General features: G+C 43.0%; 1 protein-coding gene across 1 annotated transcript in view; it reads right to left on the reverse strand.

The window, feature by feature from the left end:
- Positions 1 to 18506: 18506 nt before the first annotated feature.
- Positions 18507 to 26758, reverse strand: part of CRYL1 (crystallin lambda 1) — a 57581-nt gene continuing 49329 nt past the window's right edge. The window contains exons 7-8 of the mRNA XM_082278800.1: positions 22551 to 22657; positions 18507 to 20764 (exon numbers count right to left, since the gene is read on the reverse strand). Of these exons, the coding sequence (XP_082134926.1) occupies positions 20651 to 20764; positions 22551 to 22657 (221 nt within the window). The 3' untranslated portion in view covers positions 18507 to 20650. The remainder of the gene's footprint in view (positions 20765 to 22550; positions 22658 to 26758) is intronic.

The following is a 26758-nucleotide window of genomic DNA, read 5'->3' on the forward strand; positions in this document are numbered from 1 at the left end:
CTTTGTAAATGATCATGTCTGAGAAATGCTGTCATTTACCTTCCTATTGGAAGTGTCACAACTAATGTCAATTTTCACAGTTCCAGGTGTGCATTTTCCTCAATGCCTCTGGGGCTATGAGGGTCTGACATGGATGTTTCCATAAATCCACAAAATCATTCGCAGGGACCATTGAATAAGCAGGTAACCTACCTATATATTTGCAGAATCAAGCCTAAATGAGTGAATGGCATAAATCTTAAACCCATGTGATAGAAATGCACAATGTCAGTGCTGTCCTCATGTGCCAAATATTCCGTAATATCTTTGTCCAGAGTAGAAAAATGGCTTCCTGCTGGTGCAAAATGGAAACCTCAGCAGTAATTCACATTTTTCCTCATGACTTAAAGGAAAAATTCCCCATTAATTTGCTTCCCATTCCCAGACTTTCAAGTTGAAAAAGGAGCAGGCTCTTCGAGAGCGTCCACATCTCCCCAGACAACTGGGCCAGGTACCCTCTGTTGTCTCTGTCTTAAGGAGTGCTGGGCTTCCAAAACATGGCAAGGGCTTTTGCCTTACTGGCTGTTTAAAAGAACTAATTCACATTACCTTCCTCCTAACCTCCCTTGCACCTTACCAATGAAATGAGAGAGCAGGTAAGAGCCTGCTTTGAAAGCATTATGTTTAACCGTGATGAGGTCCACGGGACTGAGGCTCCAGGGGGTCTCATGGCTCATACCCTCCCAAGTCCTCTTTCTCTGCTCCCACACACCCTGCTGCTTCTCGCTTGGGGTGTGTCACTGCTCTTTGCACCTTCTAGGCCAAGAGCAAGATTTTTTTCCCTGTTCTCACAAGCATTTTGATTATCTAAGCAGTTCAGCAAGCAGTGGCAAAATCATAATGAGTTTCCATGAGTTACTCCAAATGGATTGTGACTTTGATTTAATGATTTGCAACAATGGAGTGTGAGATTTTGCTATGTCAGCTACTGGATTAGAATCATTCCCAGCACGTGTCCACAGAAGCATCTCAAAAGCAAAATGCTTTAATCACTCCTCACGCAAGCTGAGTAAACTGGACTCTGCAACATGAGCAGAAAGCTAGCAGCATTTTCTTGCTCAAGCATCATTGTCCCCAGCCCCAACACTTGCCTAACTTTTGAAAGAATTAAGTTATAGAGATGGATTTACTAAAGAGGGTCTTGACAAACCTCCCCTCTTCCTTTCAGGAGAGAATAACTAAGTTGAACTGCCAGTCCCTGCAGAAAGAGGAAAGAGGAAGAGATCTTTCCAGCTCTCATCCCTCCTGCGGTGATTCTCAGTTGTCATTAGTTGAAGCCACTGAGATAATCTCTCCTTTAGTGCCAGAATCCCCAGGTGGGTAGGTCAAGGTAGTCAAGCCAGTTTCGTCAGAATAGTCCCAGTTCAAATCACAGCTATTCTTCAGTTTGGTCAGGTATAACTCATACCTCATGGCCTGTATGATATCCTACCTGAAGAAGAAGAAATATACACTTTGCCCCACAGGACATCATTACAGTAATCCCACGGGGTGTCCTCCATCCCCTGAAATATGTGGGCTACTGTCAGAGGCAGCATGCTGAGATCAGCCAGTGACTATTATCACCTCTCTGGCCTGTCTGCTGAGCCCATTAATATTACCTAAGAGTTTTCATTCAGCCAACACTATTGACTTTCAGTGGCCAGTTAGTGCCTCTCATCTAACTCCTGCTCAGTAGAATGGGATGATGTCTGCTTAGCCAGCATTTCCCATCTGACTCTCCAGTCAGGATTACACCTAGGAACGGCCCATCCCATCAAAAACCAGGCCACAGTTGTTCCTAGGCAACCACGGGTCAACATGCCAACCAGCTCCCCCTGTCCAGGTGCATATCCAGCCCTCTCCTCTCTTCCCCAGCATGGCTAGGGAGACATCAGCTGAGTGGGCAGAGGTTGGGCAATCACAGGACAGTCACACCCTCTGCTTTGCCTGGTTTGGCGTGATGACGTTATTTTCTGGGGCAGCAGGAAGATCTGTGGAGCACCTCTGGTTCATGAGGGATGCAATCTCCCATTTTTTTCTGCTGCTTTGAGTGCATGTCTGTGTGGTAATCTACAGTGAGGGGATTACTGAGCTGACTCAGGTTGTGGGAAGCCTTCTTGTCCCATGACACCTAAAGGTCCCCGCTGAGTCTGTGCTAGACATGTTAAGGTTACGGGAGAACCTCTTTCTTCATCATCCAGCAAACCAGTTTTTCTCTTATGGAAGGACTCTTCCCATTTATCCCAACCTTCTGCCAAGCGATGAATGGACTCCTGCTTAATTTGTCCTGACAGTCATCGCCTTTGTCATGTGCAGTCCTGGCACTCAGAAGTTTGGATGGTTTGGACTGGTTTTTGGATGAGATAACATGGCCTGGCTATGATCTGCTGTGGCTGCAAACCTCCAGCCTCAGGAGTATCTTCCCACTGTGGGGTCTTCCTGCCTTGCTTTGTAGAGCGAAGAAGGGAGGTCACCCTTTGGAAACTGCCTTTTGTTCTTCCTTCCTTAACCCTGTGCAGCAAAACTGTCATCCTTCCACCATGGTCAGGATGTCCTGTGGCTGCAGGGAAGGAAAGATTTGCTTCTCAGCCATGAAAACAGATTTGCTTTGGTTGTAGATTATTCTCCACCTAGTGAAAACAGCCAGGAAATTTGTTTTGGACTATGGAGTTCAGCTTCTCTGTACAAGATTTTCAGCCTCTCATCTTGGCTGGGATTGGAGAGATAGGAGAGAGGGGAGAGACCATCAACAGAATGGAACCACCAAAGTGCCCCTGACATAAAACATGAGACAAAATCCATATGAAAGCCAAGTGAAAGGCAGACACAAAGATACACTCTGCTCTGGTTATCTATGTGGTCTTCTGCCAAGAGGATAGGAAGACTAGAAAAAAGGGTCGGGCAGGTATGAAATGGGATAGGCAACCATCTACAGCACAACCAAAATGGACACTTAATAATGTGTAGAAGAAGTGACTCAGATTTTGATGCTGTCTTTTAATTTAGGATCGATGCCTGTGTAGATTACATGGCACATTTGCAGGAGGAGTACTCATGGAATATAGATGTTACCAGAGCAGGATAATTATTTCTATTTTGTGCCAAGCCAAAAGCCACATTATAGAAAGGTTTTAAATACAAGCTTAACAAAATTATTCAAATACAGAAATGAGAACAGGAAGGTTGATCAGTGTGTGAAGGATGATTCACATCTAACTCAGACTGCTTCCTTTTTTATGTGAGTTGCCCTAAATTTAGCAAAGAAAATCCTCTAACAGTAGTTTCAACCTGGGCAGCAAAGGCTTCAGCTATTGAGAAACCAGTGGTCTCCTGCAGAAAAAAAAAGATGTGTAAATAATCCCCACCGGGAATTTTGGAGGGCGAGACCTGCTGACACTTAGCCACATGCCTGTTCTGGTGTTTCCTCAGTCTCCCTGCAGAAGATGGGGCTACTCAAACCAAGCTCTTTTCTGGGCTGTTTCCCTGTGCCGCAGGGCTGATGCACTGCCCTGAGGTGCTCAGGATATGAGAGAGAAGCAGGGTGCCTATGAAGCTTTTTAGTTCTTCACAACCATAAACATTTCTGTTTAACTTCCAGAATCACTCTTCCCTCAGGGGAAACTGCTACTTGTTTCTCTTTTTACTGTGGATGTGAGAGCAGGCCTGTTGTTACTGGCACTCCCTTCCCATGGATGCATTTTTCTTGGTTTAAGAGACTCTGAATTTTTAAAAGGGAAACCTGAGACTTTTTTATTAAAGCCTCCTGTATTTTATGTGAACAGAGGAGTTTTCTGAGTAAGTTTTACATCATCAGGGCCTTGAGCATGAGGGGCTCCTTCTTTATCCAGTACTACATATAAAATTCTGCTCTTTCTTCAGCCATGAAATAACCACACCAGTGAGAAAATAAAAGTCATTGCCTACCCATAAAACAAGATTAATAGTAAATTCGCAAAACCAGACTACAAGGCAGAGCTAAATACCTGCTCTTCCCCTGGTTTTATGAGAGATGAGTCTTGCATGTAAAATCTACATCCCAAATGTAAGCAGGAAGGAGAGCTGCAAGGCACAGATATCCAGAGGGGTTTGGGTTGTCAGGTCCTTCTGTGATGTTTCCCAGCACAGCCCATTTCCTACCAGGACCATCCTTACTCAGCAGCCTGGGACCCAGCTGATGCAACTGCTTGAGTGTCTCACCTCCAGAAGAGACCCTGCCTTCTTCTGGGGTGTAGAGCCTTGGCTGACACTTTTGGGAAATCACACATCCGCTTGGCTTCCCTGCTCAGTTTCCCAGCCTAACCCCAGAGAACAAGTGTTCCCTGGGACTTTTCCTTGGGGAACCCTGTGGCATAAGGCAGGAGTCTTGAGAAAGAAAACTTTACATGAGCCACTTACATTTGTGACCTGAATCTGTCCTCTTCCCCCTTTGCAAAGTCAGGGTGATGGTTTCACCTTGGCTATGGCCGGCTGGGGGCTGGTGGTGACGCTGAGCTTATACCTGCAGGATTCCAGACTTCTCTGGAGCACTCCAAGTTCTCATCCGCAGCTCTTCTCCTGCAGGTGGAAAGTTTGCACTAATGGAAAGAGTAATGGCACACAGCAGACATAAACATGCTGAGGAGGAAGCAAAGGAACTTACTGAAAAAAACAAAACCTAACAAGTACAGGATACTAATTTTAAGTAGTAATTCACACATTACTTCGTGCTTAAGGGCAAAATTCATGCTGCCTAAGATACTTTCTCAAGTCTGCAATGCATGGTATTTGGAACACAGTAAGTAGGTACATTTTAACACTTTTCATGTCCACAAAGATGTCTCTGTAACCCATACCACATCAGATATTCAAAAGGCAACAGTGTAATATGGGAATACATTTTAGGGTTGTAAAGGAGATCCCAGAGGAGACCCATTCCTGCTCTCCCTCCCTGAGGGGTCCTGGCTGCCATTACAACCATATTGAGCAAGACGCTGGAGGAGATGTCCATTAACCCCCTAATTAAGTGCTGAGATGGCAGTCACAAGTCAGGGTGTGTCCAGAAGAGCCAGATGAACAACTGCAAAGAGCAGAAATCCTATTTGAATCCCACAGGGCTGTGGACAGTACCTGTGGTAACAACACTGAGTTTTGATGCAGCTTTCCATTTCTGGAACTTAAAGAAGCCAATGGTAATTAACCAGCTAAATCTGCCATCAGGAGGCAGAAATTTCTGTTTTGGAACATGGCGGAAACAACCTGAGTGCCCTAACATCAAGCAGCTGTCAGCAGAGGACAAGGAGACAGACTTAAGGGCACCTTTGCCACAAGACCACTCATGTTTTATTGCAATTCCTTTTCTTTGTTTCCTGAAGTTACGAGCAAAATGTGATTATAAATTCTGCTGCTGTCTGTCCTTCCCAGAGCTATGTACTGCAGGAGACCACAGTGAGGTGTATCCCACCTGATTTCCCTGCCAGGTACAACGATGCTCACATGCAGAGATGGAGATAGATGATGATGGTCTACTAAGCTGTTGTTTTTAGCATCTTCTCCATAGCCTCCCACCAGGACACCAGGGGGACAAATGACATTTCCAGCCATCCTCAAAGATTTTGGTAGAAGAACAAAGGATCACTGAGCTACTCTGCCCAAAGTCATGGCCACAGGAGTATCCAAGGCCTTGTTCTCTCATACAAGGACTAAAAGGTCCCAAGGAATGGGTGTTCCTCGGCCCCATGGGTTGCTTTGGCAGGTGCTGCAACACCTCTGCTCAGCAATCTGTACCCAGATCTCAGCATCCCCTGTTGATCATAGCCAAGACAGCAGCCCATAAGAGGAAACTCTGGGAAAAAATTAATAGATATACAGAAGAACAGTAAAAATGTGGAAACATTTTCCAGGACTGGACTTTCAACATCCCTGGCTCATTACAATCCAAGTTCTCTTGAGGTCTTCACCAACAACCTCTCTCAGCATTAGCAGGAGCTAAATGTGTGGGAAAGAAACAAACCAAACATCTCAAAAATCAAATTACCATGCAAACTAGAAGGCAAAGAATATATTGCATGAGATAAATCTCCCTGTATAGAACTGCCAATGTGCAAAAGTGAAACCAATTCATTTTCTAACAAACATCAGTGCGAATTTCAAACAACATTGAATTTTCACCTTTTCTCCTCCCTTTATTCTTTCTTCCCCATTTTCCCATCTAGATTTCATTTTGGTAAATATTTCTCCCTGTTGCTCAGATAACCGTATCTGATTGCAGAGACTTGAAGCGTAACCGATGATGAAAGACGACCTGAGGGATATCGGAGTGCACACACCACAGGGGTGTGGACATAAACCCCTGAAATATGCTGGCAGTATGACCAGAGTCGTTCTACCTGTAGGTTAAGTCAAGATAAGAACTTGCCTGATGGTTGCACACACAGGATTAGACAAAACCAATCCTTCATGCTTGTTAAAATCCACCAGGACTGTTGACTTGAGATGGGGCTGAGCTTGCAGGTTGGGGGGGTGAAAAGGGGGGTCTATGCCTCATGTGTCTTTTGACACAAAATTTGGTAGTGACCCTCTATCCCAACAGTGTACTCCCAGCTGGGAGAGTGGGAGGAGAGGGTTAGCTGACCAGCCAGGACCAGGGGGTTTGCCCCAGGTGGGCTTTTCAGCTCAGGGCTGGCACTGTCACAGCAGGTCCTCCTGCACCTGGCTCACAGGCACCTCCACCTCTTCATGGCAGGCTTCAGTGTCACCCCACCCGGAGCACAAGGTCCCTGCTGGGTGCTGGGGTGCAGGGTGGTGGCAGTGGGAGTGGTGACTGCCCCCCAGCAGCAGCCAGCCCTCCTGGGGAGTTACATAAAGGCAGTGGAACACGTCTGCTCCAGGCACAGGCAGTGAGGCATGTGGTGAGTGGATGACTAATGGCCCCGTGCTGGCCTACTTAGAGCCAGGGCAGCTTCGCTACCTGCTGCTCTGGTGGGTCCCCACAGTGCTGGCGAGCAGGGGAGAAGGATCACATCTTCCTGGAGTGGAGGGCAGGTGAAAAAAGCCTTCCCTCACTCAGAGATTCTGAGCAGGGTTCTCCCATTCATACGTGAGGAGGGCTTAGGTTTCACACAGGAAAGAAATAACCGGAAAATACAGCTGCAGCATGCGATCCAGCACTTCTTGCACTTCTTCCTCAGCACGTTCATACAGAACCATCTTAAAAATTATTTACAAATACCAAGCAAAGCTGAGGGCTCAACCATGCAATGCTGGTTATGGGTTTGCAGGATTTTACAGGTGTTGGCTAGTGGTAGGTTACTTCTTTGAAAAGTCAGGGCTGCTTGTGTCACCTGGAGAGTGTGAAGATCTCTACAAACAGCACAGGCAAGCAGAAGACATCAAATCAAAACCAGCTCCCACAGTGCATTTTTAATCCTTCATATTGTGTGTAGTGGAAACAAAAAGTAATCTTAAAGTTGCCAAATGCTCTAATATAAATAGCTAATTAAAAAACCCGCCCAAACTATTAACAATAGAAAGTGTTCTTGACAATTAAAGTTTGCTTGATTTTTACCCCAGACCTCTGACTGTCAGATGCTGGCAGTACTGGAGCAGTGCCAGGTGAGAGCACTCGCTTTCGCATCGCACAGCTCCTCCAGCACAGCCCAGGCAGGGTCTGTCTTGCCCCACCACAGCTGGAGTGTGGACAGGCACTGATGGAGAGCATCTCTCTGTGGATAGCTTGTGAATTTGAGAGGCTCAGGTATCCAGGGGAAGTCCCAGTGGAAAGCTATGGCCATAGACATATTGTTTTCAACACTGAAAAGCTATCTAATGTTTAACCCCTCGATTCACCTCTCCCTTCGGGTCTGTACCTCTGGCATTAATGCAGCTATTGTTCAGGTGTTTAAACTTTCCTTGCTATCAATCAGCTCAGGAACTGTAAACACGCTCTCCATCAGGTGTTAAGATGTCATGGGACAGCTGCTGCGTTTTTTCAGACTTTTAGACTCATTTTTAATGCTGAAATTCCTTATGGTGAGGCTGTTGCTTGGGCTGTGCAGCAGGACAGCAGCAGGCATCTGCTGCCAGCAGTGACACAGAGGAGTGCAGGGCTCGTCTGCCAGAGCAATGGAAAGGGAGCACTGCTCTACATGGGGCCATGTTTGTGCCACAGCAGTGGATATGCACAGCAAAGGAAGATTTTTTCCCTACAAACATGGGGCCAGGGCCTTGGCCATAGATTGCAGCTGGCAGGGAACACACAGCTCCTGGCTTAGGAAGAGAGCAGGGAGTGGAGGATGACTCACAGCCCAGCCCAGTCCTCCCTCCCTGCCAGCTACAAGTGCTGGGCAGCAGGTTTCAGAGAGGAAGAGAAGGACAAAGCCACTTGTCATCTACTTCTGTGTCCTCCACTGATTCACTCTTTGCTCATCTAGACAGGGCTGAAAATAACAGCATGCAAAAGGAAGGGCAAGAGGTGCAGGCAGCCCAGGTGGGAGGTCTGAGTGTGCCAGAGTTTGCCTGGGGTCACCACTGAGCCCAGTGTGGGTCACTCTGGCATGGCAGCAAATCAGTCTGAGGACTGGGAGAAGACAAGCCTCATCTTTACTCCTCTTAAAACAGAACTGAGCATTGATATGGTGTGATTTAATAGAGGCTAAAGATCTTTGAAAGAATTAATTGGAGTGCGGGGTCCTGGTCTGGACATGGTGCTTGCAGACCTGGATGAAGAGAGAAGCATTCAAGGAGCACACGAATCAAGAGAATTATACACCAAGGGATTCAAAAGGAAAAACATGGCTCATTTAGTCCAAGGAAAGAATATTAGGAACGGAGATGGAAACAATCCTCTAACACATAAAGCCTTCTTGAGGAGATGATTGTTTTGTATTATCTGTGTAGACAAAGACATGAAGAAATCAGTTTTCCTTCTGCAACAAAGAGTGCTTTGACAACCTACTAGGGAACATTTCCAAGATATAGAAGGTGTGGAGTGTGGGGAGAGGCTGGAGAATCCCTTTCCAGAAAGATTTTTCAGGAGTCCTTAGACAAACCTTGCTGTGATGTTTCCCTGCACTGCACTGAGTGCTTGTGGTGGGGGTCCAGCAGGGCTCCCTGCCGGGGGGGTGTCTCAGTGCCGAGGGGGAACCCAGCAATCCTGCCAGGTCTCCTCCTGGTTTCAATTTCATTGCCTCAAACGTGGCATTAAGTATTCTTGGCAAGAGTTGTGACTTGGCTTGAACAAGCATTTGATAAGACCCATAAAGCTAAACACAGATTACTGCTCTATAAGAAAGTGTTGAACGGCAAATATGCCCCACTTTCTATGGTCTAAACCATGTTAATTCTCTAAGCACAATTCATAACACATCTGGAGCCAACTATTTCCATTTACTTATAAACAGTGTTAAGTGAGATACTGTTTTAATTTTGCTGAGCCAGACAGAGATAATACCCCCAGGAAACAGTTTAAGTCTGTAAAAAGTAAAAATGGCAGTGTAGGTTGCTAAGTGATAATGATTTGCAAAACATAAATACTTACACAAAGGAAGTGATTAATTCAGGACATTCTTTATATATCACCATTATAATCTTTTCAGCTGCAGCCCATTATGTGCCTTTATCTCACAGCATACTCACTTTGTTTTACAACCAATCCTTTTAATCTGCCCGTTTTTTTCAAATTTACATCTTTAATTTACCTAGCCTTTTGCCAGCTGTAGCCATCCTCACTCCATGGAATGACATCCATGGACCCATTACACACAGGATTGGAGACATTTGCACTTGGACACCAAAGAGAGGTTCAAAGAATGGGTCCATGTACCAGTGTCTGTCCACATCTCTGTTGGTTATCATCCATGGAGGAGTCAGTGGTGCAGAGTCCATCTCCTACAAACATGGCATCTGTCTGTTATTTATTAATTCCTGCTTGACAGCATTTTGCCCTTTGCCTTAAATGAAGACACGAGATGAGAGGCTGTAAATCTAAGGTGGAAGAACTGATGTTTGCAGAATAATGGAGAGTGTTGTCACTAATTTAAATATGTCTGCTATTTATACTGTCTTACATGCAGTGACCAAGGAACAGCATTCACATCTTCAGTGGGAATATCTCTCCCAGTACCTAAATGCCAAATTGCTGCTCATGGAAATGAGAAGCACAGGAGCTCCTCAACTCTTTGGCTGCCCTTAGCACTTACCTCAGACGATGGCCTGAATGTTTGCTAATTCTTGAAAAAACTGCGATCTTGTTGAAACCTTCATTTTGTTTTATGACAGTGCTGTCATTTGAGTATCTGTATGACATGGTTTACCCTGTAAAGTGTTGCCTCCTGAATTAGATGCCTCTTGCAGGGAATGAGCAGCCCATGGCATCCCCAGCTCCTTGCCCAGCTGTTGGGGTTGACTGGCTCCTCCTTGCTCACTGCTGCCTTTAAAGTGATGTGAATCCACTGACGGCAACTTTCACCAAGGCTGCCTCCAATACTGACTCCCATCATATCTCTAAGAAAGCATTGAGGTGACCTTCCACAAAATCAGGAAAGAGCAGTAAAACCTGCCAGTCGGTAGCTATTTGCACTCTCCTGGTTTTGCAGATTTTTTCTGATGTTCCAGTGGCCTTTCCCCACTAGTTTCACATGCATGTCCTGTTTCCGTCTCCTGTTCTCTCATCTGTCACAGCCTCAGTGTTGACAGTGATTCCTCCTCCCCTGGTTATTTCAACACCCCTTTGTCTTGACTTTATTTCCTATTTCCTTCACAACTTCCCCTTTCTAAAAGTTATGGGTATCTGCTCTTGTGATTTCTTCATCACTTTGTGCAATGGGGATGTCTCAGCAGCCCTGGCTTGCTCATATGCCACCGGAAATTATCGTGTTATGTATTGTTTGTGTAGCTTTACCATGTTTCTGCAATGCCCACCACCACTTTATCTTGGATTGCTTCCTTGAGTATTTGTCTTGCTGTTTACAGTAAGTTTGGGGCTGGATTTTTTTGTGGGTTTGGGGTTTTTTTTCTTTGTCCAATGACCTAAAATGCTCCCAAAATAGCCCTTTGGAAACCACCTTCTCAGAGCTAGACTCTGCTTACTGTGATCAAGTGTCACCCCACCCTTTTCTTCATCTTCCTCTTGGTCTCTTTAGATAAACTAATTTGTGGCTGCATGAGCATTGGGTGTATGCTTATATTAAGCATTAGGCCCTGTTGTATATTTTAATTGTTTCTAATTTGCATGTTTATAGGGATCAAGGATCTCTGATTTGTACTAACTATATCTGCATCATCTCCAAGAGATGTGTATCAGTCCTTTCCAAAAAGAACTCAAAGACCTCTGCAACTAAATAACTTGTTTAGTTGCTTAACTTACACTTAGGAAGACTTTAAAAAATCTAAGCTGTGGATCAAACTCTCTTGATACTTGTATTTTCAGCTACAGTGAGCTTCATACAACCTTGTAAAAGCTTGAAAAATATTTTTTAATCTGTTTCATAAGCAGTGAGTCCAAGAGGGTAGATAAGTATGTGAAGACAGTCTCCATGCCCACAAAAAGGAACAAAGCTGAAGATCAAGCAAACAGTTAAAATAACTGTCAGCCCAAATCATGGGCATCAGAAGGAGGAGATGTGGAAGTGTGAGCAGCAGGTGATAAATCTGCTTGGCCTATTGCTGTCTCAGGCTGACAGGGGATCAGATCCCAGTCAAGATTTTTTACTTGCCATGCTCGGGGCTGAGAACATGGCTTGAGTAAGTGACCTCTGCCAAGGTGCCACCCTCAGATCAGGCTCCTGTGTAGCTTTTGCAGCCGTTCCCTCTGCCACCTCCAATCCTCTTCCCCTGGGAGAGTGCATGACCCAGAGCACTGCTGGCCTCCCCCGAGGAAAAAATGGGAATGCAAAGATGCAATTGAGCATTAAGTGGGCAACTGGAAAATGAGGGAGACCATATGGGACCTCCAAACATGCATGGATTAACAAAAATAAAATACAGGGTAGTAGGGCAGGAACTGTAAAAAGGTACAAATGCAAAAAAAGGGGGCTGCTAGGACAAGGCACAAAGCAGAAAGAAACAGAGAGGGCCAGGAGCATTGCCCGTCTTCCTGGGCAGTGAAGGGAGATGCTGACACAGATCTGAGGATCCCCCAGTGCAGCCTCCCTCTGTCTGGGATGTGCTGAGGGTGTTGTTCAGCCCTGTGCTATCTGTTGTGCTGTGTATTAGATTATTGCCGAAGGTGAAAATTTACTGTCATAAAATTTTCCCTAATAAATTTGCCTTCATTAAGTCAGCTTATGTTTTTATTGTGGAGACTATACTTTCTCCACCTAGTTACTGAGGTTTTCTCAGGTATGTAAACTGGGGATTTTAGCCAAGGGTGGAATTGTGTGAACTGTACCTGGTTCCATTCCAAACCAAGAAAAGATTAACAGAAGTAGAAGCATGTATTAGGCATTTCATAATTACTCACAAAAGGAATAAAAAAAGAGGAAGAGCTGTCACAGATTTGCCATAAGAGCTTTTCCAGGTAAAATTGTTGGATATACCACTAAAAAACTCATGAAAATAATAGTTCAAGTAACAATAATAGTAAGGTCTCCTTGAGAAAACCATGACTGGAAGGACAATATTTGCAAAACAGGCCTGGAAACCAGCAAAAATGTATCCCACTGCTGGGGAATATAAAGAAAGAATATGAAGTGAGAGCTGAAGGGAGTGAGGGCTCAGAAAAGCTACACCAGTGAGCACTGGTACATCTAACACACATCACCTGTGTGGAGTCTCTGCTTCTCAGGGAGGATGCAAGGAGTTGAAAAGGCAACAGGCAGGAGCCAGGGGTTGGAAGAGCTGCTCTGTGATGCTAAAAAAGGAATATAATGACCCACATTACAGGGACTGTGTTGACCACAAGGGTCCTGCTTCTACTGCCCTGTGCCTTTCAGATCCAAACATAAAATCCCTGTGGTCTAAAAAGGCCTTCTGCCAGTAACTTTGATTTAAGGCTCACAGAGCAGTTGATCACCAATGATCTGAGCAGGCACTGAGTTGACAGATAAATACTGAGTCAGACATAAAATAGGGAGCAGCTTCATCTTGGAACCTATCATGAGATTAAATCGTAGAAGTTAAACATCACTGTCAACAGAGAGGATTAGGAAAAGGCTTTGGTTTGCACTCCTGCACCTGCAGCACACAGCACTGTCCTGGGAGGAATGTGAGTCAGAGGAGATGCTGCCAATGGGCAGCTGAGCTGTGCCTGGGGATCTGCAATGTGCTGCAGGGGAACAATCAAAACAGGCGCTTAAGACACCAGCCACAATGAAGCAGGGTCCAGATGGCCAGATCCAGAGTTTGGATCCCATCTATTGAGTGAAAATAATCAGTAGTCACCACAAAGAGTTTGCTTGTAGAGGCTGGAGTGGGAGGTTGGTACAACATCTGGATAGCAATTAATTAATTAATTAATTAATTATTCATTTGTAGCTTTGAAATTAAAGATGATCCTCTGAGCAGCTGAGAAACATCAGTAATAAAGGGTCATCAGAAGAAACTAATGTGGAAAGAGAGGTGGATGGTGAATGGACATTTCAAAGAAAAGCTAAAAAAAAGGAAAAAGAACAAAGTGCAGAATATAACCATATGGCTACATGAGCTTGGAAATCATGCAAAGGATCATATATTTAAAAATAAGAGCTGGAAAATACGAGGTTTTGCTTCCCTCAGAGAAACTTCTTGAGGAAATGCACGCTAAAAGGATGAGAAGCCACCAGAATAACACTGTTCCAGTGCTACTATTGAAAATAAGCTCACTGAGCATTGGCAAAAGTAAGGAACAGCTGTGATCTTAAAGCTAAACAAACCAGTATTCCCATGGTAGCTGAGATTTATTCTGGTTTTGGTGCTTTCCTGCTATAAACAAAGCAATCATGTGTTTTTCTAGAAGTCTCTCAACATTGCCTTAATTAGGCAGCTTCCAAATTATCTGGTTTTTGTACTACTCATAAATCATGAGCTTGGCCATGTTCAAGCCTTTCTTGTAGGCTCTAGCATCCATCACCTCTACGTTTTAACACGAATTTCAGAACCTTTGACACAACCACCAGAGGAAGGTCCTGCAAAAGAGCCCCATGCTGCTGACAGGTGAATATTTACCTCATGGAAAGTTCTCCATCTTTCCTCAGACTGAAGTAATGTCATCAGGTGGATGGCAGCTGGTGGTAACCCACATTAGGGAAAATCGGAAAAGCTGCAGCAGGGATCATGGAAAAGAGCTTGGACCAACACAGCACCAGGGCATATGAGTATCAGCTCTTACAGGTAAACTATCTTGGAAGGAAAAAAAAAATATTTTACAGGTGAATAGTCCAAGTTTGTTAGCCTGGAAAATGGGTGAATGAGGATGAGCTGTTAACATCCATTTCCAGCTCTGCAGCGGGCTGTGGCTGGCTTCCCATGAGCTGGGCAGACTGACCTATACAGGCAGTACAGCCAAAACCCTTTTGCTACAGAAACAGGGCAGCAAGCCACACTGGAGGCCAGCACAGACTGATCTGGCCTAAGAAATTGAACAAAACCCAGGACTGTGGGCAAGGCTGCCCACATTGCCTGTTTACTGACCTGCACCAGCACAGCCAGCAGCAGGGTGTCGGAGCAAAGTCCTTTTGGCAACATTCAAGAAACTCACTGGCAGCTTACAGGAGAGGCGGCTGGAAATTACACTTTCTTTTGCTCTTCATAGTCATGGGGACAGGACTGCCAACAGGGTGGACATAGCAGTAACTACCTGAGGCTACAGTCAGTGGCCACTGTCTGAACAGTTGTCATGGCAAGTTTTTATGGCAGCACACTCCAGAGGAGTCTGGACTGTAATTTTTATAAGAATGACCTTGAAACCAAAAGCTGTTTTCAGGTGCAGTAAGCACTGTTCACATAGTGGAACCAACATGCACCTACCTCACTTTTACTGATGATTAAATATGTTTGCATCAATCCCTATCTACTGGTTTTCCTAATAATAAGCTATTAGGACACTCAGATCAGATTAAAGCATAGTATCTGTTTACTACTTAATTAAATCTGATTTTAATTGCAGTAATATAAATAATACCTTCCTATTGATAAGAAAAATTGTATTTTCCATTTTTCTCTGCTGTCATATCCTTAGTTTTAGTAGCTTTTGCTTTGTAAACAACACACTGGAGTAATATGAGATGTCTCTTTCAGCAATTGAAGCTATATTCAGACTTCTGTAATCACCCTTTACTATGCACTGAAACAGATACTCATAGAGGGGAGATGATGTTTGTAGTTAACTTTTCTTTCTAAAGAAGGAAAATCAAAAGCAAACAGAAACATTTCTGGTTTGTAGAAGTACAAAATGTGACTTCATGCTACTCCATAAACTTCAGTACAACATGGACAACAGGCACTGCTCATTCCATGAAATCACCTAGCTATGCAACTTGCTGTCCCCACTAGCCTGTGTGTTTGGAATGGCAAAATTACATCTTTCCATTACTGCATGGCTTTGAAATGTCATTGCTGAGTAGTATCAGGAAATCTGGTTTTGTGGCTGCAAGGTGCTCTGGAATGCGCAAAACCACACACTTCTGTGACTGCTGCCTTTGTGTTTTATTGGCAATTCCAGAAATGTGTTTTTAACTGCACAGAAATACTTTCTATATTACTCCTAAGGACTTAGTATGCAGATTTCACCCCATTAAGTAGGGCTTAAAAGAAAGAAAACAAGCTCCACATCAACACAGCTTGGAGTAAAACTGACTCATAAACAACAACCTCATTTTTTCAGTAATATCAGAGTCACAGTGAGGATTTTCCAGCCTCATCACTTTCTCCTTGGGCTGCCAGAAGATGCCTCCATTGTATTCCTTAGGAGCATTACCTGTTTAAGCAGACCAAGAATAAGCAACCATGGCTTGATGTGGAAAGTAGGTACCATTACAGTATTGGAAAAATTAGTCCAAGACCTGATGTTAAAGTTTAAACACATCGCGAATGGAAAGGAAAGTTTTCCCAATGTTTCAAATTACAGAGCCTTTTTAATGTTTCTATCAGAAAACATCTCCATTGTGATGACACAGAGGTGTTGGACCCTTATGGAGGCCTTGGGCAGTCTCTTAAAACTACACCAGTGTCATCATCTAGGCTTATGCTAAACAGATCAAACATCCAACTTACAGCTCTTATTGTATAGAATCTTTTAAAAAAAAGTAAGTTCAGCACAAAGCTTCCCTGTATCCACATGAACTATGGACTCTTAACTTTTCCATGTTAGACTATATTCTACTCAGATAAAAGGAAACAAGTTTCTGGATGATTCTGCATCTTACACATCTCTGCTTCTTGTGAAAACAGATGTGAAATCCAAGTACCTGGAAGAAGTCTACCAAGCCATGTGTTAAGATCTCCATTTCACACCCATGTTCAAGAAGAAATCTCATGCACAGTAAATGCTATTTTCTTCCAAGCATGTCTCCATTTAAATGTTTGGTGAAGAGCAATCCATCCTTGCTAAAGGGACAAAGATCATCAGAGAGAGAGAAGGGAAAATGCTGAGGGATGTGCAACCCCATGGAGCATTTCTTTGAATACGTTAAGAAAATAAGTTATACTGTTCTGTAGAAAACTAGAACACTACTAGTTTCTTATGACCTCCCATTTATAATAGAAGAAGAGGTTTGTGTAGCCTTTCTAGAGAAGAAGGTTTGACCTGAAAAATGAACCGTAACAGATACCAGTCCATGGGTAAGTCCCTGTAAGTGATGTGCTCGAAGCTGCACCCCTGCTTAACTCTGAATAACATGCTGAAGGGAGGAACTCCGTTCTGTTTCTGAAATCACAGAAAAGAATAAATCCTTGGCTGTTGGCTTGGTACATACAAAGCCTTACCAAACCAAATGTGGGTTTTCCCCTGGGGTCAGTTTTTGTCTTTCCACTCTGCAATAGCACCCACATGTGCTTGCACACACACTCTCACACTGAAGCTTGAGGGAACAGAGCAGATGAGCAGGCAGCTAGAGCAAACATATTCATTTACACTTGTTTACTCTAACTAGATCCAAATTAACTTGCGAAACACTCCCTTTGGGCCTGGTAGGCTGTTGAAAGCAGACCATTTGGTTTTCCTCCTGACAGTTCCAGTAATTGTAGGTTCCCATCTGCTGGGCTCCTCTTCTCATGGAGAGCTCCTGTCTTCTGTATCTCCATCCCTGCAAGGGCACCTCAGTTACAGGTTCTCAAACACCTTTTTGTAACTCCATGCTATGGCAAAGCAATCCTGACATGGCACTGGCAGCAGATTTCATCTTTCGAGAAACAGACTGACAGCGACATCAGTTTGTCCCAAAATGATGTTTTTCTGTTTTTATACAAGCACCACAAGCACTTTTCCTGCTTCCCTAATGAAGCGCAGTTCACTCTGCCTAAAACATGGTATAGATAGGATAACAGTTTAATACAATTCCAATTAGATAATAGAGCAATCAGAAAAATGCTCACATTTTAACTTTCAAACTTAGCATGACTTAACAGAAGAACAGGGAAACAACTGCAGAATAGGGAAAGTAAATTAATACAGCTGCTTTGCAAGCTGCAAACTACTCCATTACACTCAGAGATTTCAGAAACAGAGGTACTGGACTTCCCTCAGTGAAGCAGGTGAGTATTTCCCTGCATCTCTCCTTCTTCCTATCTCACACATAATAGATGTTTTATTTTTAATGGCATGAAATCAAACACTTTGGTATGAACACATTGGACACTGCTTCCAATACGCAGCAGTAACTTACAGTAAAATACATGCAATAAGGAAAACAATAAATACCGAATTGGTGAAACAGAGAAAAACACAGTGCAAAAAAGACAGGGCCTTAGAAAATTCTATAGGTGTAACCTGAATAAAAAAATACAGTATTTTAAAATATGCAATTGTGTAAGAAAGAAACCACAAGACAAATTATTTCAAAATATCTCATAGTTTACCATAAAATAGTTGCTTGAACATTTAACTACTGCTCATTCTGTTGACAATCAAACAAAATAAATATTTGACTGTGTCTGGAGCAACATTTCTGATACAAAATTATCCAGAATCAAATAAAACTTGGAATCAGGAAAAGCAAGCCAGGAGGGAGCTTAGGAGGTCTCTGCTGTAACCTCCTGCTCCTCTGAGGTCAGACCAGGCTGCTCAGGGGTTTATCCAGTCAGTGAAAACCTCCAGGTTTGGAGACTACACCACCTCTGTGGACAAGCTGTGCCTCTGCCTGACTAATCCTCATGGGGCAAAATGTGTCTCCTGGAGGCTGGAACTCCTATGCAAATGTCAGCTAAAATACACTTTTTTGTCAAGAACCTCCCTCCCTCCCTCCTCAACTTGTAGCTGTAAACCTGTGTGGGACCTGATGTTCCAAGGTGAGATCTGCTGTAACCCTGTGGAGCAGCTGTTCACTGTACAAAGTGCTGTCTCTAAAGCATCAATCACACTGGAGCACACAAGTTAATACCTTCCTCATTAAAACACTTTATTAATAAGTAAATAATAAAGATGGCAGCAAATATTTCATGACGTGATCAAGTTTTAAAAAATCTCAGAGTAAACAGAAGCACTGCAAGCTAATTAGTTATGACAATGTCATATGCCCTCAAGAAAAACAGGTCAAATCTTGAAAATAATCAGAACTTTCTTCAGCCTTGTCTGAAACGCAAAACCACACACAAAATGAGGAAATCAACCTCATAATTAATTTACTATTGCTTAGTAAGGCCTCAGGAGTGAGGACTGACCTCTCCAGATATCTAAATGCAGGTCGAGCCAGTCACTGTGGCAATAAAAAAACAAGAGAAGAAACCTGACAATTTTAAGTCTATATTGGGATAAAATAATTTGAGCTTACAAATTTTCTGTTCTCTCCACTGATTTTAAAGAAGCACAGGACAACCTCTGCACTGTGCCTCCCATCCTATGTTAACATCCAGAGATGTGTTCTTGGCCCACCACTTGTGTCAAACAATATAAATTATCATATGTCTCTTTTACTGTGACCTAAGCACAAATAAGAGGCTTTGGTATGTTCATGCAGACATTTCTGCTAAGCTCAAAATGGTAACTAGTGAAGTTACAGCTTTACTAAACAACAGCTTGTTTGTGTACTGCATCCTCTATAAAAAACCCCATGAGAATTAGCAGAATGACAGCTTCAAACTTCTGCATCTGTACTGTGAAGTTACATGACCAGCTAGCACTGGTCAATTCAGAACTGCATAACTCAAGCACGGTGGGTATGTTGCACTGTTCAAGTTATTCCTACTATCTGCATTAACAATAATGCCCCAAGGTTCCAGGTAAGATCAAAGTCCAACTATATTACAGAATACAGATGTTCGTAACACTTTGCAGTGGACCAAAACTTGCCACTGCAGCACCTGAGGTTGATCCTACTTCCAGGTGTATCCTGCGTTCTTCTATGTGGAGATGTTGTATCTCCCGAGGAAAGGGCAGCAGTTAAGCATAAATGCTACATCTAAGCCACTGCATCCTTCCCTCTGTAGGGGACCAAAAGAGCAGATCATGGAATCATCGAATGGCTTGGGTTGGAAGGGACCTTAAAAATCATCTAGTTCCAACTCAGATATCTGGGTTCCTTCAGCTACAGCTGTTACAATCACTACAGCTGAGTCTTAAAGAAGCAGATCTTGCTTCAGCTAATGTATAAAACAGACACAGCACCAGAGAGGTGAACTGGTTTCCCAAGATCATTCGGAAGGTTGTGGAGAAAGCCCAGACAGATGCACTACACCATACTGTCTCCCAAACCAGCAACTGAATCAAGATCTCTTATTTCTCACAGACAAGTCATAAAATCAGGCACGTACTTATGCAGCAATGCCAACAACCAGCATCAAACATCAGTGAGCAAAGCCATCAGCTATCAAGTGCATGGTCTTGAAGACCAAGTAGGTCTCTGGTAAGTCTTACAGAACCAGGGAGAGGGGATGAAGGGGGAATTCTTCTCTATTTACTCACATTTAGATCACCATACAGGTACAGAAGTGCCACGGGGAGGGAAAGGAGGAGTAGTTCTTTCCCCTACATTGTGAAACAGTAACAGAAACGAACTGAAGTGACCCTTAACTGCTGCTGAGGTCTCAGCTCGCTGGCCAGTGAATTCACGCTTTGCTCAAAACAACCTTCTCCTATCTGCAGTCACTGCTTTACAAATTAACCTCACTGTCACAGTGACTGGTGGGGGAGGGCTTATTTTCTCCAGTGACAAACAGCTGATGTTTGCCTGTTTCAGATCCCTGCATTAGCAAATATTGTTCAAGTGCTGAATTCCTAAGCAAGCTGAAAAATGCATTATTTAAAACATGATTGTGTTCTGGCATTGCACAATATTAACGCTGCTAAAGCTACTTAATGCTTACACATTTAATGCATTTATACAGTAATTTGGTAAATTTTAACTGAACTTTTTAATAACTGTTTCTAGTCATTCATGAATTTGGCAAATTTGGACCAAATGTTTCATTGGTCTCCATGTATCATTAATTGCCCATCCAGTCTCCTCTTCTGCATGACCAAAATTCCTGCTTTTTGATGAAGATCTGCTCTTCATTTGGTCTCTCCTGTTAGACAACGTGCACCTCAGTCAGATTTCATTTGTGTTTTCAGTTTGGCAAGACCAGTGAGACATTCATCTCTCCATTTTCTCCTGGCATCCAGGACTTTTGGAACAACTGGAATTTTTTCAGACAGTGCCTGGAAGAGAAAATTTAAGATGATTAAATTTCATGTTCTGAGTGAAAAGTTTTTCACCAGCATTGTTTTTCTGCTTTCCCTGTGTCAGACCAAGTCACCATCCACACAAACTATAATGCAGACTATCACAAGAAAGAGGTCACTAATTATTTACATGAGTGACTGGAAAAGAGCCAACCTGTATGGGAAGAAAAATGCTCCCACTTGGATAATTGTATCCCGAATGTGGCAATGACGATGACTACAGAAACAACAAAGCATCAGCTTCTTCCCTCATTTTGCTCCAAACAGCCACTGTCTAGTCTCTTTAATGATAACCTTTTATTAAGTAGAAAAGAGGCAACCTGGCAATTTATGTTGCTGAAAATGTGTTCTGAACCAGATTCCTGTGTGTAGTTCACCATAAATGCAGTGAAGGATATCATGTTTATTAAAAACATTTTGTTTTAAAAATACCAGTTATAATAAAAATTACAGGGGAAGACACACAGCAAACTCAGGGGAAAAAAGTATTTCTGAGTGCACAGTCAAAGTTGTCTTAGAAGTGCCAAAGACAAAGAAGTTGTTTTGAGAGTGCAGATGCAGACCACAAGGTCGTCTTTGCCAAAATAGTAGCTGAGGTCTTAGGCTTAAAAGGCAAGTGTTGAGAAAGTGGGTAAAACCTGGACCTGCTACCAATGACTGGCAAGCTGCAGTCACTCCAGAAAAAAATCAGAGGGAGGGATGGAGGAGAAAGATAAGAAATGTTTAGTGATTAACAGAGGATCCCTGCAAGCCTATCTTTGGCACTGAAGGTAATAAAGAGACAGAGAAGCAGATGGTGAAGTGGAATCCAGCCTTCTATAAAGAAAGCCAAACTGTTTCATACCAATTAAAAGCTTCTGATTGTGAATGACTCTGAAATTATTACTGATTGTTATTATAAGCAGTCTGTGTTGTTTAAGCATAAAAGAATCTCTTTCCTCAAATTGCATTAACATAAATAGGAACACAAAATGCTATCTTCCAGACAGACTGCCTCCATATTTGGAATTAATCTCTGACAGCTGATCAGAAATTATTCAACCCCTAACATTCTTTAGTGAATCATTAAAAAAGGCAGCTTTGAAAAGGAAGAGTTAGGAAATTACAACACTTCAGTTGATTCCTATGGTCCTTCAAAATTACTACATAGTGAGTGTAAAGAAACTGTGGGCTTAGAAATGTTAATAAACAAACTAGATCCCAATCCAGAACAGCACTTAAACACGTTTTATCTTTAAATGTGCAAGGAACCTTACCAGACTGCTCACATGCTTATCTTAAACATGCATTTGTACACATTACAAACTGGAACTCTGGTTTGTAAAGTATAAAAAGAACACCCAGAAGGAAAAAAGCTACGGGTTTGTGCAGGAAGATGGAGTAGGAGGAAGACACAGGATGAATATTCATGCAGGGAAGGAGGCTGAGCATAATACTATAAGAGGACACAGGAGAGAAGTGGTAAGGAATAGCATGAAGGATTTAAAGCCAACAACCCACAGCTGTTAGCAGCTGACTCCTCTGACTAGTAATAATATTACGGGTAATAATGTGACTGCTAGGTCACTTTCCCATGATGTATGTCCAAGTGCTTTCAAAAAGGACTCGCATGCTGTACTGACCTTTTTCCTCAAAGTACACATTCACATAATAAATACAGGCTACAGATACCCCAGCAGTAAACTGAAATAGTACAAATGTTAAAATAAAAACTAATGTTCTTTGTTCTGAAGGTCACTGTTTTTATCAACTTGGTATTTACCTGATTGACTTTCTGCACAGTTTCACCTGAAAATTCTGGAACTGGCCCAAAGGTGTTCAGAACAAGTCTCATTCCTTCAGCATATCTTTCACAATAATTTGAAACACCTGAAAATAAGAGTGAAAAGTTACATTTCAATAGAAATTCCTGGTTAAGGTCAGCAAGGCTGCCTGTGTTTAGGCTGTAAAGAAGAAATTACAAAACACCACCTAGGCATGTAGGAATGGTGTCAGGAAAGCCAAAGATCAGCTCCAGTTGAAACTTCCAAGGATGTCACGGGCAACAGGAAGGACTTCTAACTAGCATGCCCTTGCAAGTTTGCTTTCTACTGCATTTTAAACATCAGGTCAGTCAATGCACCAATGTCATTACAAGAGCTTCAGATGACTGAAGGCAAATATTGCACCCAACTTCAAAAAAGGTCAAAAAAAAAAAAATCTGGGACACTACAGGCCAACCAATTTCTTTTCTGTCCCTGAGAAAATTAAGGAGCAAGTCCTCTTGAAAGAAATTCCTGGACACAGGAATAAGGAAGTGATTGTGACAATCAGCATGTGGTCTCCGATGGGTACATCATGGTGTAAATCATGTCTAACTGACCTCGTTGCCTTCTGTGATTAAATAATTGTTTGTGAAAAATAGGAAAGTAGTGGATATCATTTACCTCAACTTTAGAAAGGCAATTGACATGGTCTTTCATTATATTCTTGTATCAAAGCTAGGACATTAGGGTCTGTCTGTTTGGACAACTAGATGGACAAAAAAATGGGTTGGACAAGTAGGCTCAGAGGCAGTGGTTAATGGATTGCACTCCACCTGGAGGCCAATAAAAATGGAGTATTGCAGGAATCTGTCCTGAGATATGTACTGCTTAGCAAAACATGCTCATAAAGTTTGTGAATGGTATCAAATTGGGTAAGAGTGGGAGCTAGAGTAGTATGGACCAGCTGATAACACTGAAGGGCAAGACTGCCCTTAGAAAGGCTGGAGGAATGAGCCAATATAAAACTTTAACAAGGACATATGCAAGATCTTGCACCTCAGAAGGAAGAGCTCCTTGCAACAACACAGCCTTGCGAACTCCAAGAACTCCTGGTAGTGGCAGGCAGAAAGTTGCACATGAACCAGCAGTGTGCCCTGACAGCAAAGAGGGCCAACAACAGACTGGGCTGTGTTAACAGATTGAAAGTTAATTAACAGTAGACTGAAGGAAGTAATTAATATGCTTTACTCAGCATTCATGAGACTGCGTCCAGAATACTGCATTCAGTTTGAGACTCCCCAGTACAAGAAAACACTGACAAAACAGAGCAACTTCAGCAGAGGCCACCAAAACCATGGGGCCTGGAGCACTTGTCCTGTGGGGAGAGGTTGGGGGAGCTGGGTTTGTTCAGCCTGGAGGAGAGATGACTTTGGGGAAACCTACCAGCAGCTCCTCAGTGCTGCTGCAGTGCCTGTGAGGAGGTCAGTGAGCAGCACACAGAGACAGGCTCTTTATGGTTGTTGCACAGCATAAGGACAAAGGATGACAGGTGTGGATACAATATTGCTGCTAGCAAGAACTTTCTTGCTTCTTTCTAAGCCCGTGGGATAGTTTTCTCTCTCACAAAGAGATTAGCAGAAGTTCTATAAACGATGAACACCTGCGACCTTGTAGAACTATGTTTATAGTACAGTAGAAAAATATTTTGACAATGGATGTTTAGTATTTTAGCCAATCACCCCAAGGGGTGGCTGATCCTTTGTCCAGTTAGACTATGAAGAAAAAAGTCTATAAAAGAGTTTGTAAAATAATTAAATAAATCAATATTGCTGCACAATTCCTGCCTGCTGGATCCTCTCTCCTCTCCTCCCTATGGCTGCAGGATACAGTAATAGACAGGCACAATTTAAAATTAGGGGTTCAGACTGGACACTCCTCCAAGCACTGGCACAGGTTGCCCACAGAGGTTGTGCAGTCTCCATCTCCTGGGTTTTTCAAGACTGGATGAAACCCTGAGAGCTTGCTCTGACCTCAGGACCTGCTGTGAAGATGTTAAACAGATGGCCAGAGAACCTGCTAACTGGTAGTAATGGTAAAATGGCAATCAAGTAGACCTTGGCTGAATTAGAGAAAGACCCAGTTTCCATCAGCTCCAATAGGAATCTCAAAAAAAATTATTGTTGAGGCACCAGAGAGGAACTGAAATCATACATGAACCAAAAAGAGAAATTAGTCACTTAGCCAGACATATACATCTAGTAGACTTTTTAGTGCCATCAACTACCACATAATCAAGAAAGAATAAGGCAGCCTTTCCCAATCAGGATGTCAGGAACTGCACCACAACAGTAAATGAGCAATGCTTGTGTGGCAGTAAGCAAGCTGACACTGATGAGAATCACAGAATCACAGATCAGCCAGGTTGGAAAAGACTTTGAGATCATCAAGTCCAACCTATCACACCTATGTGAGTATCCTGATGATCACCCCAGATCTGAGAAGTTCTGGATATCCACTAAAGGCTTCTGAGAACCATAGAGACTGAAGAATTTGCATCCTTAGTTCTATTTTTATTAGCTAGTTATCAAAGCAAAGAGGAGAAACATGCAAAAGACAAAGGCAAGCAGTTCCTGTCACCAACTCTTTCATGAAGACTCAGGACATTGGACAGACTGAGAAATATGAACAGGAACTGCTCATGGTCCTATCAAACCACAAAATGCAGGAAATACAAGTGGGTAGGCCTGACTATCACACAAAAGAATGCAATCAGGTCAAGAGTCATTAAGTGATCTCTTTCCTCAACAGTTTCCTGGAATGCAATACTGTATGAAATCAGTATCTTAGAAATCACACCTGTCTAACCCTAAAAGGGTTGATGTTGGAATGAATGAATGGAAACCTCTGACTACTGCCAACTATGTGTCATAAACTACAACACTTAGACTGCTCAAGATGCCTGAAATCGCTGAAGTACAGCGTTTCTGAAAGGCCTCTGAGGTCAGTAGGAGGATGGAGAACACTCTTGTTTCTGGGCTAAAGAAGAACTTTCAAAGGACAAAGCCTCAAGGAAGTATTAAATTTCCTTCAGCATTCTGAAGTCATGATGACCATCAGATAAACATCTGAAAGGACAGAACAGGAGAACATGTCCATTGCGTGGGGAGATTTGAGAGTATTCAACTCTCTTAAAAATGGACTAGAAACATTCTCCAGCATCTGAAGGAAGGAGAAGGCTCCGAGAAAAACAGCAGTCTTGTTAAGTAGCTTGAACCTATATTTGGTGCCAAGAGTGTGACAATCAGCATTCAGTTAGTCTGTTTCCTTGTGTTATCTACCCATGGAGCATATGTGCTCCTAGAATACAACCTGGCATGTTCCAGCCTTCCCCAAAACAAGAAGGAATGCCAGCTAGTCATACAGGCATATTGGTTTTTAATTATACAGAAAATTAGTATTTTGCTCAATTTTCTTGACTGATACCCAGCCAGAAACCTCCAGATTGCCTAGTGGGCTTCAAAACATCCCTGGCAGGAAGTGAGATTCAGGACGGGAAGCATTCCTGTGGGATGTGGAACAGGCTGTGATATCATCCTATCTCTTCACTGGGGGAAGAAGCAGAGACCACCATCCACTTCCATAAGCACTCTGGAAAGGAGCACTGGTTATAAGGGTTTTCTGACCATACCCTCCTATTAGCATAAGTGCTTGCCTATTACATTTTAACAGCTGGGCTCAAAGACTTTGGCACCTGAAGCCAACCCAGACTGACCCACAGGAGATATGTGATCCATGTGAGCAATCGTGGGAACCCAAGACAATGCTGGACGAGACTCATGCACCAGCCACAAGACAAAGATAGTTACGTTTCAACTTCCTCATGTGAGCGTTGTCTTCTAACAGTGAGGAGTCTGAGCAAAAATGTTCCCACATCGTGCAATATCATAGAACGTTCCCAGATGCAGAAGTAGAAATGACTGAGGCTGAAGAGTGCAGATCTCTGTTGGGTACAGCTTGCTAACCCACAGCTTCTAGCAGCAGCTGTTGCCAGCTGGACAATGACAAAAAAAATGGCAACTTAGTAGAATATGGCAATTCAAGCAAATCCCCATGAGCAACTGGCAACAGAAGGAATGGTAAACTGAGTAGTGTCAGTTATCAGTCTGGTGTTTACCCAGCTGACACAGGTCTATGACACTTAAACTGAATAGTTTGGATTTGGTAC

Source organism: Coloeus monedula (assembly GCF_965178545.1).
Source record: "Coloeus monedula genome assembly, chromosome: 3".
Classification (NCBI taxonomy): Eukaryota; Metazoa; Chordata; class Aves; order Passeriformes; family Corvidae; genus Coloeus; species Coloeus monedula.